Source organism: Nannospalax galili, unplaced genomic scaffold (genome assembly GCF_000622305.1).
Source record: "Nannospalax galili isolate Female #2095 unplaced genomic scaffold, S.galili_v1.0 scaffold698, whole genome shotgun sequence".
NCBI lineage: Eukaryota > Metazoa > Chordata > Mammalia > Rodentia > Spalacidae > Nannospalax > Nannospalax galili.
This window is the reverse complement of record NW_008341886.1, coordinates 5,033,827-5,053,320: the sequence shown is the minus strand read 5'-3', so window position 1 is coordinate 5,053,320 and position 19,494 is coordinate 5,033,827. Positions and strand designations below refer to the sequence as shown.

The 19,494-nt window shown below is 42.3% G+C and overlaps 1 protein-coding gene across 1 annotated transcript in view; it reads left to right on the top strand.

Moving 5' to 3' along the window:
* The first annotated feature begins 8,001 nt into the window (after nucleotides 1–8,001).
* The window catches only part of LOC115066748 (zinc finger protein 420-like), a 33,081-nt gene continuing 21,588 nt past the window's right edge, over nucleotides 8,002–19,494 (top strand). Inside the window, exon 1 of the mRNA XM_029565666.1 lies at nucleotides 8,002–8,102. Within this exon, the coding sequence (XP_029421526.1) occupies nucleotides 8,097–8,102 (6 nt within the window). The 5' untranslated portion in view covers nucleotides 8,002–8,096. The remainder of the gene's footprint in view (nucleotides 8,103–19,494) is intronic.

The following is a 19,494-nucleotide window of genomic DNA, read 5'->3' as shown; positions in this document are numbered from 1 at the left end:
TACACACATATGTTGTTGAGCATGTGGACAATATACTCAGTTTATTATATTTATCAGCTGCTAAGCTTTGTTAGAATATCTCATCAAAAGGAACACTTATTTTTCTACTATACAAATATCATTTCTATGTGAATCCCCATACAATATGCATTAAAAAACATCTTACAATGAAAGAGAGCGTACTGCCCATGAATACGTTTAGGGGAGACTGTGAAAACCAGCACATGGATAAACCATTAAGAAGGACTGACCTTCCCGAGAAAATTTCATTTATTTATTTTATAATTTTAATTGAATTTTTGAAAATTTCATGCAAAATATTTTGATCATATTTAGATTCCCTTGCTATCCCCTTCCCAATCTACTCCCTCTCACTACCCCCATCCAATTTAATGTACTTTTAAATATACATATAAATATATATATATATGTATATATATATATATGACCTACCAAGTCTCACACTTAAATGATACTGACTCTCTTTCTTCCAGCAGCCACTGGTTGCCAATACTTCCTCAGGTAGGGTTGGGATTTCTCCATGTCTACAGTGGGATTTTTTGACGACCTTATGTGGGATTTGTACATGCTGTCACCATTGCTGTGAGTTCACATGGGTAGTTAAACTGTTGTTTGGAAAACTCTGTTTCTTTGTAGTCACCCGCTGCCTCTGGATCTTACAATCTTTCCAACCCCTCTCTAATCATGAAGCCTTGGAGGCAGAAGTTTGATCCCTATTCAGGGATAAGCACTCTGCAGCCTCATTCTCTACACACTGGCCATTTGTGGTTCTCTGTGTTAATCACCATCTGATGCATAAGGAAGCTTCTCTGGTGAGAGTTCAAAGATGCATTAATCTGTGGCTATAACAAGTCATTATGAGTCAGCATAATAGTATGTTGGCTCCAAGAGTTCCGTGGTTCTTGGCAAGAGTGCTGTTTGACAAAGTTCCAGCTGAAAGCCAATGACTGCTGCTCTTTTGGTGGATATCCTTTCCCCAGTTACTCCTGGGTTTTGTAATTTGTATAACCTTTTCTTCTTTAAGTATTCTGATAACCAACTCTGATGATGGAATGGGAAACTGAACCAGGGAAATCTCTGCCTTAGCAGAATTATTATGTTAAGGAAACAAAATGAAAGTAATAAGACAGATGACTTCCTCCTATGACTATGATCTCATTTGGACCTGCATTTGTGATTAATAATGAGGCTTGGTTTCCCCCAAAAGGAAAGAATAGCATGAATTCTGTATAAGGAAAAACTACTTGGCTTAGGGAAACTCCCTCTTGGAGAGAAAGATTTGCTAGGTCTGTAAAAAGCTGGTGGTGCGTGACCTCTGAAGAAAAATTGCCTATTCTTTTACAAAGACTAAAAGTGATTCAAAAAGCCCTTAAAGATAAATGGCAACAAAATAATAAAGAATATTGAAATGAAGAAAATAATCATACAACTCAAAGAATACAAACCGTTCAGGAAGAAATAGCAAAAGGGAGAGGAGAAGATAAATTGGAAGATTGGTTAGACAATGAATAAAAAGAGCTGTTTATTTCCATTCCCATGAGAAAAATAATTCTCTCAAATATACATGCCTACCTGTAAATATTAAATTCAAGGAATTAAAGGGCAAATGGGGACAGGCTGTCTTACACTTCTATGGTAAAATAGAAACTGCAAGGCTATAAAGAAAACAATGAAGACATTGCTTGGCTATGTTAAGAAAAGGTTAATCATTGAACTTTGTACTTGCCTTTTACTGTGATTATTGAAAAATATTGTACACTGTGAAATACTGTGCAAAGTCATGGTTTGATTTATGGTCTCATGCTTTACTGCTATTGTAATCTTTCTAATTATAAATAAAGGTTGTAGAAGGCTTCTTTCAGTGAGAAGTAGAGACAAGTAGAAAAAGAAAGAAGATATTCAGGCTGACCTCCCCCGAGCGGGTCAGTCAACAGCTTCTACTAGAACTGCAATTGTGGTTTCCGGTATAGTCATTTCTACCACTGCAGTTACCTTCACCCCTTCAGGCCCTGGACTCACCTGGAGCTGGACTCTGGCGATAGTAGGCTGTCTCCTGTGGCCTCTCTAGCTTCTGGTTCATAGGCTTAATATCAATGTCAGGTATGGTGCCCATTCCATGAAGCAGAATCTAATTAGAAAGTACGGTTAGTTACTCCCATATATTCATGCCACTATTATACTAGTGAGCATATCTTGCCAGGCCAGTTGTTGTAGCTCATAGGATTTAGAAGGTGCATGGATTTGGCTAGGTTGATGATAACGTGTGTCTTCTGGTAGTATGAATAGCACCTTCCAGCACTATGAACACTAGGCCAGATGAGGCTTTGAAGTCAACACCACCTGATTTCACCTTTGTTTTTGTTTCTACAGCTCAAAAATTTAGTGTCTTCAGCAATGTATACTTACTGTGGGGTTTTCATGGGTAACAAAGATCAGGCACAATGGCCAATATAGTTTGAGGGTCTATAGGACCTCTGGTCAACAGCTTCCAAAAAGGGAGTCCATTCCTGGCATTGGGCTTTTTTTTTGCTAGACTATGATGTCTAGTAGGGCCAATGTCCCCCTGTTATAAGGTAAGTCATCTTAATCATTTTTTATAATGTATATGTGTATTCTTTAGCTTCTGTTGTGGTAAGTTTCCATATGGCTTTTTTTTAGAAGATTTATTGTTATTTATACCTCCCCATACTCCCTCCTCTTCCCTGCTCTCTCATTCACCAATTAGCCATTACTACTCTATGATTTCCTTTACCCCTTTATATCACTGCATTCTACCTCCCCTCCAAGGAAGATCCACCCATGGCCATTTATTGGTTTTCTGACCTCTCTGGATCATGAAATCAAATCATGCATATCTAAGATTTCTAAGGTAACATCCGCTATAGAGAGAACATGCAACATTGTCTTTTTGGGTCTGGGTTGCCTCACCCAGGATGACTGTTTCCAGTTCCATCCAGTTCCTTGCAAGTTTTCATAATTTCATTTTTAAAAGAGCTTAATAATACTCCATTGCGTATATGTGCCACAACTTCATTATCCATTTTCAGTTGAAGGATATCTAGGTGTTTTTCAGTTCCCGGCTATTGTGAAAATGGTAGCAATGAGCATGGGTGAACAGGTGTTTCTATAGTAGGGTATCTAGTCTTTTGGGTATGTGTTCAAGAGAGGTATGGCTGGATCATATAGTTAGTTTTTAGCTTTTTGAGAATTCTCCATACTGATTTCCATAGGGGCTGCACCGGTTTTCACTCCCACCAGCAGTGGGTAAGAGTTTCCCATTTTCTACATCCTTGCCATAATTTATTGTTTTTTTTTTTTTAATCTTCGCTAACTGGGATAACATGAAACCTCAAAGTGGTTACCTGTTGTCTAAAGATATTGGACACTTTTTAAAGTATTTGTCATCCATTTGTGTTCATCTTAATATTCAGTTCCTTGCCTTTTTAATTGGGTTGTTTTTTGATGTTCGTTCTCCTGTATATTGTAGATACTACCCTCTATCAGATGTATAGCTGGTGAAGATACTTTTCTTATTCTGTGGGCTGCATCTTCACTCATATGATACCCATTGCTGTATAGAAGCTTTTTAGTTTCATGAGGTCTCACTTGTCAGCCATGCTTGATGCTTGCAGTATAGCAGCAGTATTCAGAATGTCCTTTCCTGGGCCTATAAGTTCCAATGTATTGCCCTTTTGCTCGTCTATGAGATTCAGGGGATCCAGTCTTATATTGAGGTCCTTGATCCATTTAGAGTTGAGTTTTGTGAATGGTGAGAGATAGGGGTCTAGCTTCACTATTCCATGCCACTATCTAGTTTCTCCCGCACCATTTTTCGAACATGCTGTCTTTTCTCCTGTGTGTATTTGTGGCTCCTATGTCAAAAATAAGATGAAGGCTGGATGTGGTGGTGCAGGTCTTTAATCCCAGCCCTTGGGAGGTAGAGGCAGGCATATCTCTATGAGAGCAATGTCAGACTGGTCTGCTGAGATTAAAGGCATGGGCCACCATGCCTAGCCTACTTCATATTCTTAAAAGCCAATAACCATGATAAATCTGTTATTGCATTAGAGACTCCTGTCAGTGTTTCTCTCAGCTACTTGGTGGTGGGTTTTTCTTGTATGTTGCCAACTTCAGCAAATGAACACACACGTCCCTCTTCCTCTGCCCTCATCTCAGCCACTCTCTACTCTCCCATGTTTCAGACTGTGGATGGATTCAGCCTCTTTGTTCTGTCTTTCCTTGTCCTTTATTCATTTGGCCAAGGCCCTAAGTCTTCATTTCAGAGGACCAAGAATGTGAATGAAACCTGGTATGGTGGCTTATGTCTTTAATCCTGGGCCTCAGGAGGCAGAGGCAGGTGGATCTCTATGAGATTAAGGCCAGCCTGGTCTACATAGTAATTATAGGCCAGGTGGGGCTACACGGAGAACTTGTCTCAGAAAAAAAAAAAACAATAATAAAAACAAAACAAGCCAAAAAAGAATGTGAGTGAAGAGACTGCTCTCACCAGGCCTGGGTGACATATAATGGACAGAAAGATTGGGGTTAGGAGACAGTGGGGTAAATATTTAAGGAGGTATTTCCCTGCAGCAAGTTAAAATATTTCTTTTGATGTTCCAGAGGTAAAGCACTCTGGCTAACCTTATATTCTTTACTTTGTTGTGTATGTCTATCCAGCCTGAGTCTAGCCTCCTACAAGACCATGCCAAGCAGGTCTCCTCTAAGCCCACCTCAACCCACTCCAGTCTGTTTCTGTTCCAGCCATGCCATAGAAAAATATCCTCCCAAGATCACTGAGACTTCCAAATTTAGTGGATCCACTTCTATCTTCATCCTGTGCAAGTTTCAATTCATGAAAGATGCCATTGATTTTGATAGGTATTGATTTCATTGTGGTTTTAGATGGCTTCCTAGCATGTGGGCATTTCAACACTCTTAATTCTTTCAATCCATGAACATGTAATGCATTAGAACCCATGTCTGTTTGATTTTTTTATATTTATAGTTTTCATTGTGCTATTTTCTTGTTTTGTTCAATCCTTAGTGTTTTCCTCTTATTGATATGGTCATAAATAGAAATATTCCCTTGATTTCTTTTTCAGACAGATTGGTATTGGTGGAAAGAAATGAAATTCATTTTAAAATTTTAAAAATGTTTTTAATGTTGATTTTATCTCCTGAATCTTCACTGAGTTCATTAATAGTTCTAACATATTTTGAGTCATTGGAGTTTTCTACCTATAAGATCATGCCATATGAAATGCAAATAATTTTACTTCTCTCCTCTTGATTTACATGCCTTTTATTTCCTTTTCTTAAGAAGCACTTCATACTATGTGGAACAGAAGTCATAAGAATAGTCAATTTCACTTCATGTTGGATCTGTGAGGAAAAATGAGAGCTTTTTACTGTTGACTGTGACATCAGTGACAGGCTTTTATCAATGGCCATTATTATGCTGAAGAAATTTCCTTCCACACATATTTTGCTGGTAGCTCTGGTCTTGAAATGATGGTGAAATTTGCCTACTAGCTTTCCTGCATCTATTTGGGTGATCATCTGGTTTTCATCTTTCAGTCATTGCAATGATGCATCTCAATCGTGGATTCTTCCAAGTTAAACTAACTTTGCACCCTCTTGTCATGCTACATCATCTGTGTGATATGTTCTTGAATTTGATTTGCTTATGTAGTAGCGTTTATTAAGGACGCTCAAGTCTATGCTCATGAGAGGGTAAATATATTACAAATTGTATCAGTTATCTGCATTTAAAAGCACAAGAGGGTAGCTATAAGTTAAGATTCATAAAATTAAAAGGGACAGTATATTCAAATTCACTTATGTTGGAAACTTGCCAAATTGTAATAAAGCAATCAAAATCATGGTGGCAAAGATGTTATGTGGCAAAGTATAGTCTTATAATAAAGAAAAAAGATCACTATGATCACCGTGAAAAGTAAAGGTTGTTAATGGTTGATACATTGAATTGTTTCATTTTTTGTATGTAATACTTTATACTATAGTATTCCAAATTCAAATATACATAAAACTTAACTTTCCTCATGGATGGTATGTTTTCTATTTGTATGTAAATATAGCATTACTGCAACCAAAAAGTCTGCCACAGCCATGCTGGACTTCTCATGATGATTACATCAGGGAGTGAGTCCTCGGAGTGATGGAGAGAGGTGGTGTTCAAGCTGCATGTCTGTTTAAAAAGTCATAATAATTAAATTAACAGAAAACAGACATGATCCTATAATATAGGTATCTAACTACATATTTCTGTTAGAACTGGGTTGGAGCACACTAATCCTTAGCTGTCTTCATGGTTACCATAGCGACTGTATTATTTATTATCCTGTGTCAATTTCAGAATTGACCCTGATATCCCTGTTACTGAAGGGTTACTCAGAATGATGATCAAGGATTGCAATGAAGTATAAATAAGATCTACAAAGAGGAAAGTGAGTGGCTGTGGTGACCCAAAATAATTGGGTGTAAGTTGTCCACACTCCAGTGGATAGCCCCACACCCAGGTGTATATAGATCACACAAATTGGACTCTGTGGGTTATGAAAAGAAAAAAAAAGAGGACACAAAATTGGGAGGAGGTGGGGTGGGGGATATATCAGGGAAGTTAGAAGGTGAGCGGGGGTGAATATGAGAAAATATCCACATTATGAAATTTTTAATAAAAACATCATATCAAAAATTGGGTATGATCTTCAGCCAATGTCACTCTTCAGAAATCTTATGAATCAGTATTTCTATACCAGTATGAACACTTCCTTCTGACAGAGGTATGTGTACTCTGACCTCAGGTCTGAGTAGTACAGGGACAGCTCCTAAGGAATGACAGGAGGGTTCGTTATTTCATGGAGCCAGTGGAGTTCCTTTGTTACGCTTGTTCCATTCATATTCTCTGGAACTTTTATTTGGTCATCTTTTTTTTTAGACAAGGTCTTCCTATAGCCCCAGCTCGCTTGGAACTCACTACCTAAGCCAGAAGGCCTTGAACTCACCTACTTCTGCCTCCTTAGTGCTGGGATTAAAGGCGTGCACCTAGCACATCCTGCTTGGAAGATGATTTTAAAACCTGTGTTCAGGGTATAATTGTTCCTCTGTCCTGGCTTGGGAACAGTGAGTTCAAGAGGTTACCTTTGATTTCTGGAATTCTGTTACTTAGCAATTTCAGGATCAGAACTGCAGGGGCGCATCCTCCTCCACACTTAAAATGGGAGTCTCTCAGGCCCAGAAGCAGGGACTAAAAGTAACTGTTTTACATAATATGGAGTAACTTATTGCAGGGCATTGCCTGATCTCAACACGCTATGTCAGATCATCTGTGATCTGCTCCACAATTGCCCCTGTTCTGTGCGTTGCTGCTGATCTCCACCACGTTCCACCTGCCTCACTGCCAGTGACCAGTATCGAGACCCGGTCCCCTGAAATCTGCTTCAGCACATCTCTACAAAACCTGGAAAGAACTTTTTTAATATTTAAAACATTCTATAATAGGTAGACCTGAGTTTTAAATCACAACATATTGACCAAAATGAACAAGTTAACCTAATAAACACTGTCAGAGGCTCTACTCACATCCTATTTCGTGAATGTGGGACTGTTTTTTTTTTGGTCTTTTGTTGAGACAGGGTCTCCCTGGAACTCACTATATATATATATATATATATATACCAGGCTGGCCTTGAACTCACAAGATGCGCCTGTCTCTGCCTCCTGACTGCTGGGACCACGACGCCCGGCTGAATCTGGAATTTTAGAAGCAGCCTAGTGCCCTCGGCCGACCGGAGGGCGGCTTCTTCCTATTCACCCCCTTAGAGCGTTGCGGGACAGAAACTCAAGAACAGTACAAAGCACGCTACCGTATCCAGGCTCTCCCTCGCACTGCTTTGTGGGAAATGCAGTCTCTCCCAATGTGACGTCACAACCAAGGGCTCCGGGAACCGAGCTTCCGGGTTCCTTCTGCGCATGTGCATATCTGCTGGTCCGGCATCTTTCATAAAGTTCCGGAGTGTCGGGCCGGACTCGGTGCTGGGTTTGCACTTCTGAGCATGGAGGTTGGTCCCGGGTGAAGCGCAGCCCTGGGGGACCGTGCAGGGCGGGCGGGTGTCTGCGCCGAGCGAGCGGACTCGGGGTGATGGGGGCGGGAGGAAGCTGATTTAGGTGCTGCGCTGGCCTAGGCTGGGCCACTGTCAGGATGAGGTCAGGGCTGCGGGGAGGGAGACTGGGATGTGCTGAGTGACTCCGTTAGGACGAGGTCCACGGTGCTAGTCTAGGGCAGGAGGGCGGGCTCCTGCAGCCCGGGAAGGGAAAGTGCTGGAAGGTCCAGGACTGCCCCAGGCGAGGTGGGTCTGCTGAGATCCTGTGCCTGGAGATGGTGGGGGCAGCTCGCGGTCCAGCTTGGCTGTGGAAGGGTGCTGTTGCTAGCTTACCGAGTTTTGGCTGACTGTTGCCCCTTGGAGGTTTCTTGGCTTATCTAGAGCAAGTGGCGTTTCTGGTCCGTCCTGCACTTTATTGCATGCTAAGCATTGTTGGTTTGAGCTAACGTTTATAAACTCCCTTGTTTCCAAAGACAGAGAGACAATATTGGTGTACGGAATGTGTGGTGGGTAGTTTGAATTGTCGCTTGACACCACCTAGTATCATCTGGGAAGTACCATGATCTCAATGAAGGATTGTCACTGGGCGATTGCCTGAATGGATGATGGGAAGATGCAGCCGCCAGTGAGCATCACCATGAGTCTGGGTCCGGGTGGTGTCAGGGTGGAGAGATCGCGCTGTAAACATGCTTGTGCACATCCATCCTCACTGGTTTTTACTGTTGATGTGACTAGTTGCCTCGGGATCCTGCTGCCTTCCCTGCACTGAGAGGCTGGAACCGAGAACTGTGCAGTCGGAAAAACCCCCTTTCCCAATTGCTTTTGTCTGGGTAATTTATGACAGCAACTGGAAATGAGACTAAAATAGGAAGCCTAGCGTATATTCTTTGGAATAAATTGTTACAGAGGTTGAGAGCCGGCTCCCTCGCCCATGGTACCCACCCGACCTGGGCCCTCACACTAGCTTCCACCGAGTGTCAGAAGAATCGCAGAAAGCGAACTTCCTAGCTTTGCGTAGTGCAAACAATTTTGGGCCCATGCTGAAGAGTGAAAACCAGTAGAAAGTAATACCTCCTCCAGTTCCTGTCAGAGATCGTGATGTTGGAAGTTTTGAAACAGTTTTCAGAAAGGGCATATGTGTTGGGTTGAGAAGGGTGGGCCTGGATTAGGGGTTACTACTTACTGAGGGAGGAGCCAGCAGTGGTGCCTCATGCTTTTTTCTTTTAACACCAGCATCGGAGAGGCAGATGTTTCTATGAATTCAAAGCCAGCCTGGTCTACATAGTGAGATGAAACCTTGTCTCAAAAATAATAAAACCTTTATTGTAGGGAGGAGGCTTCAGAGTGTGGTTTGAGGAAGGAAGAGGGAATGACCAAGCCTCTGCATCCTTTCAACACTCTTTCAGTCTCCATCTTCCCAAATTATTTATACTAAATTCTCAGAACAGGAGCCTGACTGACTGACATCTGGGTACAGTTACCTGAGAGTTCTTTCTGGAATAGTTAGCCAGAGTGTTTACACTTGGTCAGAAAAATGGAAAAAAAGCCAATTAGATGAGCCCTGACTTCACTCAGGGCCGAGGATTGGTAGACACTGCCTCCTTGCCCTGTGTTTTCTGCTTGTGGTACACATTTACCAGCAAGTGTTTCTTTGTTTGAGACTGGTTTATGGTATTAAAGTCTACTTAGAAAAAACATGGACTTTAAGCCCATTTAGCGTAAATATCACTGTCATGTGAGAGTAAACATTAAGTTTTTAGTGTGTGTTCTCTACCTGGGAATTGGTCTGTGTGGGTTCTTTTTTCCTGTGCGCTTTCTGGAAGAAGCAGAGTCATGTACCCTTCAACGGTGAGGATGTATTCACAGTCATGTATATCTCAGTGGTGAGGATGTGTTCATTTATCCCTCAGTGGTGAGGATGTATTCACAGTCATGTATCCCTCAGTGGTGAGGATGTGTTCGCAGTCATGTATCCTTCAGTTATGAGGGTATGTTCACAGTCCATGTATCCCTCAATGGTGAGGATATGTTCTAAGCAGTATGTGGTGTGGTTTTGGATTTATTTATTTGTTTTTATTTCCTTTGTTATTTTTATTTTATATGTATGAGTGTATTGCCTGCATGTATATAAGTGCACCCATGTCATACAATGCCCATGGAGGTCAGAAGAGGGCATTGGATCCCCTAGAACTGGAGTTACAGTTGTTAGCCACCATGTGTGATTTTTAGAATTCCCCATGCTGATTTCAGTGTCCTTGCTACTTAGGGTTCTAATGATGGTTTTCCACTTTGCAGCATAGAGTTTTGGTTGGCTGTTTCCTTTTAGGGTGCTTGCTCACCTGCTCTTTGCAGTCCTGGTTCTGATTCTGGACTCTGCCTCTTTTCCTCCAGTTACTTAGGTTTGCTTTGCACCGTTCTGTTCCCTGTGGTGACATCAGGCACAGGTGAAGCTCTGTTACTTACCAAAGTTTTTCAGTTCAACTGATCTGTCTTTCTGGAAATGTGGAATTCTGAATCCTGTTAGTAGTTACATATCCCATATGATGGATCTCACATAACCCAATAGGTCACTTTCAGTCTTTGAAAAATAATATTTTAAATTTGTTATTTGCTAATTTTGCATGTGTATACAATTTATTTTTTATAATATCCACTCCACACTATGCTCCTTCAACTCCCTCCAGACACCCCAGCTTGTCTTCCTTCTAATTTTATCTCTTTTTTAAAACAATCCACTGAATCCAGTTAGCGCTGCCCCGGTGGTCGTGGGTGTGCGGCCATCCACTGGAGACTGGGCAACCTGCCAGTGGCCACACTCCCAAAGGAAAATGGCGCTCCCTCCCTCTGGCCATCAGTTGCTGACAGCTCCTCAGCTAGGGAGGGAGCCTTGTGGCCCCCTCCCTATCCCTATTGAAATTTTGACAGACTTGGTCTTACCCAAGTGTTCTGCAGGAGCCTTGGCTGCTGTTAGTTCAAGAGTGTGGTGGCCGTGTCCTGTCCAGAGACAGCAGTTCACAGTGCTCCTCCCCATCATCTGGCTCTTGCAATCTTTCTGCCAGCTCTTCCCCCATGTTCCCTGATCCTTGGGTGAGTGGTTGATATACATGTCCTGTTCAGGGCTGAGCACTCACAGTCACTTGTTCTAAGCATTTTGACCCTGCCACTTTCCCACCACTAGGCACATCTTGCCTGGCCAGGTCAGCATTGTAGCATTCAGGGTCTGGCCCTGGGTAAGACCGTTGATGTCTTTTCTCCCCCGATGCTCTGTGTATCGCCTTTTGGCTTCGTGAAAGCTGGCCAGCAGACAGTCACCTGGTGGATTTGAGATCGATTTCTCCATGTCCTGCGACCAGTGTGTGGTATCTTCAGCAGTAAGCTCTCACCATCCAGTTATGGTGGGCAACCAAGAGCAATGGCAATAGCTTGTATTGTTTTTGCGCATTTCTTTCGTGTCTTCTTTTACTGTTTTTTCATATTTCCACTATTCCATGTTTTGTTTTATTTTTTGAGACAGGCTATCATGGAGCCCAGACTGGCCTCAAACCGATTCTGAGGCTGACAGTGACTTTTAGCTCCCATTCCTCCCGACTGTACTTGCCATGTGTTGACATTACAGATGTGTGACCTTCCTGTCTGTTCCTTCCCCTTTGATGTGCCCTTAAGACCTTCTTTATTCTTAAGGGAGATGACTGTTAAACCACAACTTACTGGTTAAGACAAGGCCTGATTAGTTCCCTAATTAGTTTAGGAAGTGGCAGTGTTAAGGCTATTTGGAGATAATCTGTATATAGCTTCATTTAATTTATAAGTAATTTTCTCTGGTAAGTTATAACGTCTTCATATATTAGATCTAGAATGTTCTATCCTTCATAGCCAGGCCCACTAGTATTATATTTCTCTCCCATCCATCAGCTCAGATTTGATGTAGACATAGTTCTGGGTTGCATTTATAACCTGCTGTGTACTGTCAGTGGCCTGGTGGTTGGGTTTCTAAAGTTGCCTAGTAATCCAAGAATTTGCAATGAGCGGAAACTCATGCAATTGGGATATAAATTTTTAGGTGGAAATTTAAGGGCAGAATAAAAAATATAGTCTGAGCCAGGCATGGTGGTGCACTCCCAGCACTCGAGGCAGAGGCAAGAGGATCTCTGTGAGTTCAAGGCCACCCTGGTCTACATAGTGAGTTCCAGGACAGCTGGGGCTACAGGGAGACCCTGATGTTTGAATATATGTGTGAAGGTGAAAGGGTGGAGAGAAGAGAGAGAGAGAGAGAGAGAGAGAGAGAGAGAGAGACTGAAAATCTTCCTCAAGTCTTTGACTTTATGCCAGTGGTTGAGCATAAGTGCTGAGAATCTTCTGCTGCAACGCTGGTCCTTTCCAGAGGCTTTTGTAATTGAATGAGATGAGATGAGAGACAGAGCTTGTGTAAGCAGTGGTACAGCAGATAACACTCAGACCTGCCAGCCCCACAGGGCCTTATTCTAGAGATCTCCAGTTGGGTGAAGCTGACTCCTTCCTTGGCTTCACAGCAGAAGGGAGTTTCAGGATGAGCTAGTGTGAAGCACAGTTGTGTTTATTAAAAATAGGAAAAAGACACGGAGAGGAGAGAATGGGCGCTTCTCTACGGAGTGAGCGTCTTAGCAGTAGCCCCATGGGGCATTGCGGTGGGTCTCAAGTTGGAACTCAGGGGGTGGCTAAGGAACTTTTTTCTTCTTTTTTAACTTTTTGATAAGGTAAGATTATAGGGTGGCTGCAAGGAGGCCTTGGAGAGAGAATCACAATCTGAGTAGGTAAAACCATGGGCCACAGAGAGGGTTAAGGCATGTCTGTTACTGTAAATGGGGTTTCTGGTGAGATTTATAGGAAATTCTAGGTTTATTTCTGGGTAAAGGGAAAGATTATACATACCATACTTAGGCCTTCAACACAATTCTTTGCTATTTTAACTTTGTAATTTAAGGCATTTTACGTAAAAGAAAAATAAGCTGTATGTTCTTGACCTCCAGAAATGCTGATAATTGTGTTGGCATTTTTTAAATATATATTTTATTATTTCATGTGCATAAGTGTACTGCCTGCATGTGTGTAAGTGCACCCATGTCATACAATGCCCACAGAGGTCAGAAGAAGGCGTCAGATCCCCTGGAACTGGAGTTAAAGATGATAAAAAGTAGTATGGTGCATGTCAGTATTACTTTATATGTCTTCAACAAGGATAGAGACCTCTACGCTTTTTTCCCAGCTCAAAATTGAGCAGAATTTCCCGATTTCCCGCTGAAAGGCTTGTAAATTTGCCTTACTTTGTGGTAAATACTACTGAAACATTCTTTTTAGCTGGCATTCTACCCCAGTGGTCACATCCTCATCTTTTTTAGGTCCCACTTACTGGTTCCCATATTCATCTCAAGAGATACAGAATAGCCAGGCATGGTGGTACACACCTTTAATCCCAAGTTAATTCCAGGCCAGCTGAGGCTACAGGGAGACCCTATCCCAAAAATAGCCCAAAAAGAGAGAGAGAGACAGAGACAGAGACAGAGACAGAGACAGTTTTTTGGTTTTTTTAAGGACAATGATTGAGAGGATGGAGAAATGGCTCAGCGGCTAAGAATGCTTGTTGTTCTTCCAAAGGACCTGGGTTTTGTTTCCAGAACCCACATGGTAACTAACAACAGTCCGTAAGTCCAGTTCCAGAGGATCCAACACACTCTGATGGCCTCTGTGTAGCATTGCATGCACATGATGCATTTACATACACGCAGGCAAAACATTCATATATATATATATAATATATATATAATAATATATATAATAAATAATTATTTTTTAAAGGTATTGCTGCCAAGCGTGGTGGCGCATGCCTTTAATCCCAGCACTCGAGGCAGAGGCAAGAGGATCTCTGTGAGTTCAAGGCCAGCCTGGTCTACATAGTGAGTTCCAGGACAGCTGGGGCTACAGGGAGACCCTGTCTCAAAAAGACCAAAAAAAAAAAGGCATTGCTTGAGGACAGGAATTTAAGACTTCTATCTCAAAAAGAGGGAGAGAAGGAGGAAGGGAAGAACGGAGGGAGGGAGGGAAGTAAGAACAGAGGGAGGGAAGGAAATGAAGGGCACTTCACACAGGGACAGAACAGCTTCTGAAGATTCACCCTTCCTTCCTTCCTTTTTTTGGGGGGGTTGTGGTGAAACAGGGTCTTCCAGCTGACCTGGAACTCACTATGTAGAGAAGGATGGCTTCAGTTTCACAGAGATCGGTCTGTCTCTGCCTCCTAAGTACTGAGACTGAAAGTATGTACAACCACACCCAGCACTGACTCTTTAACATGCCTCCCAGGCACAGATTCCCTCTGCTTCTTTGTGCTCAGGATAAATATGGGTCCCTTTTTGTTGAGTGTCAGCTGCTGCCCCCCACCCCCATCCCCAGCCAACACCTATGCCCTAGCTTGAACACCTACCTTCTCTTTTGTCTTATACTTCAACCCCCACTTCCTGCTTTTTCTAACTACCCCCAAGGGGACTGCTCCACTACTTAGGATGACAGGAATCAAAATTCCCAAGGTTCCCACAAGGTCCACAGAAGGAGACATAAGACCAAGGCAGGAAACTCATGGTTGGACCACAGTGACTACTGCCTTTAGTTCCACTGGGCTGGGAAACTGTAGCCTGCCAGAGCCTCCCATGCCACATTTGAAAAATGTGAACGTTTGAAACACTTTCTACCCCAAGGGAATGTTGCACAGTTAATGTGGGTGGAAGGGCTTGGGATGGAGCACAGGCCACTAGCAGGTGGCAGGCAGTTCTGTGCCCACTACCTGTTGCTTCCAGGTCCCAGTCAGCCTCACCCTGGACTCCATGAGTCGGCTCTTCTCTGTATGAGCTTCCTTCAGCATCTTCTCCATCTCTTCAGTGTAAGTGCACCCATGTCATACAATGCCCACAGAGGTCAGAAGAAGGCGTCAGATCCCCTGGAACTGGAGTTAAAGATGATTGTTAGTCACCATGTGGGTGTTGGATCCCCTGGAACTGGAGTTAAAGATGATTGTTAGCCACCATGTGGGTGCTGGGAATTGAACATGGGTTGTCTGCAAGAGCAGTCAGGGCTCTTAACCACTGAGCCATCTCTCTAGCCCTGTGTTGGCATTCTTATTTATTACTTTTATTGTATATACTTTGTGTCGTGTGTGTGCATGTGAGTATGTGGTGATGTGTGCACCCCTGTGTGTGCGTGGAGGCCACAGAAGGATGTTGGGTAGAAAAGCTCTACTGTATGCCACCTCACTGAGCTTGGAGCCAGGTGGAAGCCAGCAGGCCCCAGCCACCCGCCTATCTCCACCCACCCTACAGCCTATGTTGCAGGCATACTCACGCAGTGGTTTTTTTTTTTTTTTTTTTGTGGACACTTGGGATTTAATTTTGCTGTTACTGCTTGTGCAGCGAGTGCACTTACCCATGGAGCCGTCTTCCCAGCCCCTTATGTTGGTATTTTTGAGGCCTCACTCGCGAGAGGCTTCCACCAGACTCCAGAGTGAGGGACTCCTTTCCTTTCTCCTGTCCCCTTTAACTTTCTGTTTTGCATCAGTTGCATGTGGTGAATAGTGCTGAGCAGGGTGCAGTGAACAGAACAAGCTCCTTCAAGAATAAATGATTTATACAATATTTCCTTTATAGTAGAAATTGATTTTAATGATAGGTACATATCGCACAAAAATCATGTAACTTTTTTGGACTTTTCCACATTAAAAGTCTTTAGTTTCACCTCCTGTTTTGTTAAGTACATTTTCTAACTATTATCACATACAAGTTTTCTGTTTTATACTCTGAATAAAATTATACATGGGGCTGGAGAGGTGGCTCAGTGGTTAAGAGCATTTGGTGTTCTTGCTGACTGAGAATCTGGGTTCAGTTCCCAGCACCTACATGGTGGCTCACACTCTCTTGTAACTCTAGTTCCAGGGCTCCTGATGGTTTCTTCTGGCCTCCCTGGGCAACTGCATTCACATGGTGCATATATAGACAAACAGGCACACACACATAAAATAAAAAAATCTTTAAAAGCCATGCATAGTGTGTGTTGTATGTTTTGTGTGGGGGTATCTTTTTAATGTTCATAGTATGGTGTTGTACTAGTCAACTTTGTCACTTGTGAAATGCCTGCTATGTTCTTATGAAATGAACAAAGCTTTTTAAAAGATCATGGCTCTGGAGGTTCATGTCCAGGATCTGGTACTTCCATTGTTTGGACTTCTGGTGAAGATTATACATCACGACACAAGCTCAAATCAGTGAGTGTTCATAGAGAGAGAAAGGAGAGAATAGAATTCCACAGTCCCTTTGGAAGATAAAGGACCTTCCACTGAGTTTCTCCACCTAAACAGCCCTAGCACCTCCCTCGATTATCAATCTGTGGACCAGGTTTTAGGTACAGGATTTGAGTACATTTACCCAAGCTTTAACTACCAATACTACCAAGCTCTTAAGTAAGGAAGACAACCACTTTTAAAATGGGAAGCTAACAGCCAGCCAGCCAGCTAGGGTTTCAAATTTAAATGTTCTTTACATAGACATGTACAAGTCTGTCACACAGTTGTTAAACTTAAGTTGTAATTAATGTAAACACTTGTGAACAGAAGTTCTCATTTTGTTGTAGTTGATACAAAACAGTCTCCAGAAAATTTTCTTGTTTGTGCTTTGATGTGGGGCAGCAGTGCAGGTGTGATGTGCACCAGTGGTCCTGTAACAGAGCACTGTGGATGGTTGTGGTTTACTGGTTGAGTGCTGTGTTCTTACCAACCATGGCAGTGGAGAAGATCCCAGATCTCATCTCTTTGGACTTCTGTGTCTTAAAATGGTCTAAAAATAGAGCCTGCCTGAAGGGTCATTGTGAGGAGGAAGCTGGATAAGTGTGCTTGATATTGTCTGATGTGTAGTAAACAGCTGTCCTCTGTAGCTTTGATGGTGATGGAGAGTATGATAATTTATGAACTTCGTTAGTAATAGAGGTGATAACAGACTCTTGTTTGCTGAATAGTGAGCATGTCTCACTTTCTCTGTGTCTTGATATGGTTATTTACCTACTTCTACACAAGCGTTATGCTGAGCGTTGGTGAGAGGGTCACTGATGACTGTTTCCTTCAGCAGTTGTCTCTGACTAATCGTGTGGTTGATTTCTGTCTAGTGGCATAGGAGGAGGTTTCTAAGGCATGTCTGGGAATGTTCCCTCAGAGCACAAGGAAGACATGGATCTTCTGTAGCAGGGATTTGATATTTGAACATGACCCTTGGATTCATGTTGTAGCACTCAGGACCTAGTCCTAAGAATGTTAGAACAGAGTACTATAGAACCAGTGTGAATCATGATTAGAGGCCCAGTTATGTAGGAAACCCAAAAGGTGCTCTGGTCTGGGACATTAATGTAGAACATTTAGGTCTAATGTATTAGAAATGGCCACCAACTTAAAGCTCAAACAATATATGTCTACTGTCTCACATTTTCTGCAGTATAGGAATCCAGGAACAGATAGTCTGGGTCCTGTGTTCCAAGTTTGCACATGGTACAGTTACACAGACTCCTGGGCTGCGTTCTCCTCCAGAGACCCAGTGGTGGACACTGGTTCTGAGTTTATTCAGGTTTGGGTAGAAGGTGTTTCTGGGGAATAGATGACCAAATGGCTGGTTTCTTACAGGCTCTCTAATGGAGGCTGACCACAGTGTCCTGTCCTTGGACCCACCTGCCTTGTGCCCAGAATTCTTAGCACTAATGAATGCTTTGAACCAAAACTAGCCCATCAACTTGCTTTTATTAATATTCTTTATAAAGCAAAAAAGAGGTAAAAAATAATGTAAAGAAAGATTTAACCTTTGGCCTTTGTGTAATGAATTAAGTAGAATGCATTTGACCCAAGTAACTAAATATATTCCAAACCAGAGGAACTGCCTGTGAATGATTTTTGGAATGAACTCATATATATAACAGAATAATGAAAATATTTACAGGTTGAGATGAAAGCCTGTTGAACGTGGTGATATCTAGTTATCAGGACCAGAATTTTAGTTCAGAAATCATAATGAATTTAAAGGCTAACCCAAAGAAGGACTTTTCTTTAGAACATAATACAACCTATCATAGAGAATAAACAGATATTCTTACCTGGCCTCAAGCCAATAAAGTGTTCAAACTCAGCAACAAACCCATTTTTAACTCTAGTATTTAAAATAACCTCCTCAGTATTATAAAATGGATTAATTTATTATATTTAAAATAAGATACTGTTAGCCGGGCGTGGTGATGCACGCCTTTAACCCCAGCACTCGGGAGGCAGAGGCAGGTGGATCTCAGTGAGCAAGGCCAGCATTATATAACAAGGGCCAGGTCAGTTAGGGCTACAGAGAGACCCTGAAAAAAAAAAAAAAAAAAAAAAAAAAAAAAAGATACTATTAGTATTATTAATAGGGGTGATCCTTCATGAATATGCATCAGACCAAACATTTACTAATAGCAACTTTATGTAATAATTTTTCAATTTATTCATTAAAAGTAATGTTAACACAACACAGGAATGCTATTTGGAAAAGATTTATAAAAGCAAAAGGAGCTGAGCCAACAACAGCCCTATGTATTTATGAAAACCTCACTTCTCCAGTTACCTGTGTTAGAGACTGTTTTGTTTGTTTTTTCTGTTACTGTGATAAAACACTGACCAAAACCAACTTGAGGAGGAAAGGGTTTGTTACAGATCAAGGAAAGTCAGGGCAGGAGCTTAACCAGGAACCTGGACAGAGGAAGGGAAGCAGAGACTGTGGAGGAAGGCTGCTGACTGGCTTGTTCTCCCCTGGCTTGCTCAGCTTCCTTCCTTACACAGCCCAGGCCACCTGCCCAGAAATGGGCCTGGGCCCTCCTACATCAATTAGCAATTCAGAAAATGCTTTGCAGACATGGCCACAAGCTGAGCTGATGGAGGAAATTCCCCAGTTGTAGTTCCCTCTTCCCAGCTGACTGGTTTGTGTCAAGTTGAAAAGCCAGCATAGAAACACTGTGCACTAGGGACTTGTGTGAATGGAGACAGAGCCCAAATTTTATTCCTCTTGGTCCCCTGCAAACTTACTGAAATTTTAATGCCAGTGTCCTCTTGCAAGACTCAGAATGCACTTGTATAGGAAGCTCTAGCTGAAAAGGGCTACAATCAAGAAGCTATCATTCTGGCCTCATTTTATCCAAGGATTGAGTTAACATGGCTGACTGAGGTTCCATAGGGTCTGGGCCTGCAGCTTTGCCCAGTCACAGGCATTAGTGTCAACTCTGGAATGACTTGGCCAGGTGGAGAAGAGGTGTATATTTCTACACCTTCAGAGTC